At 34.6% G+C, this 3,409-nt stretch overlaps 1 protein-coding gene across 1 annotated transcript; it reads right to left on the bottom strand.

Annotated features, from left to right (window-relative positions):
* Positions 1–2,105: 2,105 nt before the first annotated feature.
* On the bottom strand, positions 2,106–3,409 carry LOC136418729 (uncharacterized). The gene is made up of 3 exons (XM_066404893.1): positions 3,253–3,409; positions 2,732–2,796; positions 2,106–2,525 (listed from the first exon to the last, which is right to left on the bottom strand). The coding sequence occupies exons 1-3, from the start codon at positions 3,407–3,409 to the stop codon at positions 2,106–2,108; spliced, it is 642 nt and encodes a 213-aa protein (XP_066260990.1).

Below are 3,409 nucleotides of genomic sequence, written 5' to 3'. Positions count from 1 at the left end.
TTCTCATTACTGCACACATAAGCTGTTCTTATTAAAAAAACAATTATGAAAAAGTAACCTTTCCACAAAGAATACTTTCTTATTCGAATTTCCATAAATTGGCTTTTTTCAAACGACTCCCAAACAATAATGATAAAACGTTAAGTGTTGTTACTTTCTTATCCGTATGGAAAAAGCATAAACAATTTTTGCACTTTGCTGTGAATTTTTATATGATGTGTTAACTTAAATAAAGTCAAATCTAATACAATAAATAAACTTTTAATATTATCATTAATCATATACAAGAGTATTAAGATTTGATCCTCGCGTTATTCTTTTCTCAGGTTTCTTTAGAACTGATTATTTTCGACCTAATCTGCGATACACGAACTTCTACCATTTTTTTCTTCTAATTCCAAATATGTAATAGAATACAGGGTATTTCATTAAAAAAAACATATGTTTGAAGAGAATATTTTTTTTGCGTACCCTGTATAAATAAGAATATTTTTAAAATATACCTCACAAGGTCCTAGTATAAAGTAATAAATAAGGCCATAATCGTCCAACGAGCGATTAGTGGACAATCCTGTATGTATAAATCATACCATACTAATCAAACATAAAAAATGTAAAGTAACTTCCTCTGTTCTATCTTTCTTAATTTGTTTCGCATAAATTACCAATGCTTTTTTTAATAGAAGTAATTTTAATTTACAGTGATTGCCCCCTTGTTTCCTCTAAGAGTCTAAAAGTATTCATTCCTTTTCAAATTCATATTCTTCCTTATGTTTATTATTGAAATTATTGGATAACGCTTTCTTTCATAAGACAAAATTTATGAAAGTATCACTTCCATCAGACACATAAATTATGTTTTCGATAGATATGTTTGGTCTAGTCCCTCCAGGATTATATATACAGTGTGTCCGGCAAGTCGATACAATAATTTTAGGGGGTGATAGATTACGTGATTCTGAATCGATTTAACCAAACATACCTATATACCAAGTGTTACAGTTTTCCTGATAATTCAGTTTTTAATATTTTTTAATTTAACCGTGCTCTTTCACAATTGTTAAAGGGTAGAAGAACACCAAGCCTTTTAATCACAAAAATGTACTAAACTTTTTTTATTGTCTATAGATAGATTGTTTAAATTATTTAAAGTATAAAATCTAAAATGGCTTTGTTACCTACTTAGAACTACATAAACACGATCTTCCCAGCTTGTAATAAAGCGAAGAGTCAAATTCAAACATGGATTTAATTTAAACGCTTAGGTGTAGGTTTATTCAAATTTCTTAAAAACTTCCTTAGGCAATAGTCTTTCAGTCATGCTGAAAAGATTTTTAAGAAACGTTTTAAAAATGAGAGAAATTAACTTTTTATGTACTCGAGCAGCGCATTCACCAAAACGTTATCTACTAAAAATGATATTAAAAATGAAAATATTTGCTAAAAACGCAAATCTTTAGAAAATACATGACTTATTAAAATACCAGAGGATACAAAAACTAAATATTTATTTTAATTATTTTAAATACTAATTTAAAACTACAATGTAAAAAAGAAATAATTATGAGTATCAACTTTACAATTATGAACTTAATAAGAAAGCTGATCATAGAGAATAGTATAATTAATTATGTTTCGTTTTCAAAATGTGACCCTCTATTTCTTATACACTTGCGTGCTCGTGTTCGCATTTGAGTTGTAGTAACTCCTAATGAAATATTTTGCTTCATTTGTATAAATGCTGCGTCGATTCTTTCCACTAATTGTTCCCGAGTAAAAATTGGTACCGCATACACCAATTCTTTTGCTCGTCCCCATGCGTGAAAGTCAAGCGGTGTCAAGTCGAGGGACCTCGCAGGCCATAAAATCGGTCCATTCCTTCCAATCCAACGGTTGGGAAATTCCTCATTTAGAAACTCCCTTACAGCAACTCGATAATGTGCTGGGCAGCCATCATTTTGGAAAACAATATTATTTCTAACGTTTAACGGAATCTCGTTTAAAACGTTGGGAAGAGTTCTCCGTAGGAAATGCAGATAATTATCTCCGTTTAAATTATCTGGTAAGTAATACGGTCCAATTAAAGTGCTACTTATAACAGCTGCTCAAACATTGACGCTAAATTTTCTTTGAAAGCTTGTCTCTTTTTTTAAATGAGGATTTTCTTCAATGTTACTCCAATAATGGAGGTTATGGAAATTGGTTATGCCTTCGCGGGAAAATTTAGACTCATCTGTCCATAAGATGCTGTTCAAAAAATGTCTTTCTTCAATGTCAGCATTTAGGATAAATCGACAAAAGTTCACTCGTCGCACAGGATCACCTTCCTCTAAACCTTGTACGGGTGTGTAATGATATGGATATTTATTTTCACTTTTTAATACTGACCAAACTTTCGATTTAGATAGATTAAACTGACGGGCCAATTGCCTTATACTAAGTGTAGGATCCTCTGCCAATGCATCCAATATCTGTTCGTCAATTTCAGGGAGATGCCTGTGGTGTTCATCTCGCGCCCCGGGTTCCTGACGATTGACACTCCCATTGTTCGGGTTAGGGGGTTCGTTCCTCGATTGGCGCGAGTACCACCCTCGTGAATATTTTACAGGATCTCGTGACTCGCGGACAATGAACTCGGGAGTACTTTACAATTCATTTATTGCACTATTGAACAATACACGAAGTAATGCACTTAACTAACTTAATAATTCACGCCCGGAGTGGATATTACAAGTCGGAAAGGGGTGCGCGAGGTAGCTGAGGATCTCACAGTCTCTTGGTCGTGATGTTGTTGCACTGAGAGATGATAGATGAGAGAGAGATTTCTACATTTTTTGGGTCTTAAATAATAGAGTTAAGGGCCGGTACTCATAGACGTACCCCTAACTTAGAAGCAATTGTCGGCTTCCCGGCTACTCATCGTGTTAACGCGCAACGTCCAGATGAATAGCCGACTGGGCCTTCGTTGGCCAGGCCGGTGGAGCGGCGTTTAAATTGGACGGACAGTATGGCTCCGACAAAGAACATTGCTAGGAATCCCAATCATAAAACAACCACCATCTGGGGATGATGGGTGCTAACGCTGAGAATTCCTTGAATGCACGTGACTATTACTAAACTAACTTACAGAAAAAAAACCTAGTAGGATTCGGGAACTAAAACGAAATTACAAATACAGGGGCGTAGCATCGGGTATCTTAATTAAGGAAATAGTCCGATGTGACTAGTTACAGCCTTAACACCCATATTCACTTATTTGACGATGTGTGTTGATAAAAACTCGAATTTTAGGAAGCCGTCTTTCAGGAAATCTCTCTTGGTAGAACCTTCTAGCAGCGGCAGCATTTCCATCAGCTCTTCCATACATAAATAGAATATCGGCATATTCCGCATTTGAAAATAATGACAT

Source organism: Euwallacea similis, chromosome 37, assembly GCF_039881205.1.
Source record: "Euwallacea similis isolate ESF13 chromosome 37, ESF131.1, whole genome shotgun sequence".
Lineage (NCBI taxonomy): Eukaryota > Metazoa > Arthropoda > Insecta > Coleoptera > Curculionidae > Euwallacea > Euwallacea similis.
The sequence above is the reverse complement of the archived record's forward strand: the minus strand, read 5'-3'. Positions and strand labels throughout refer to the sequence as shown.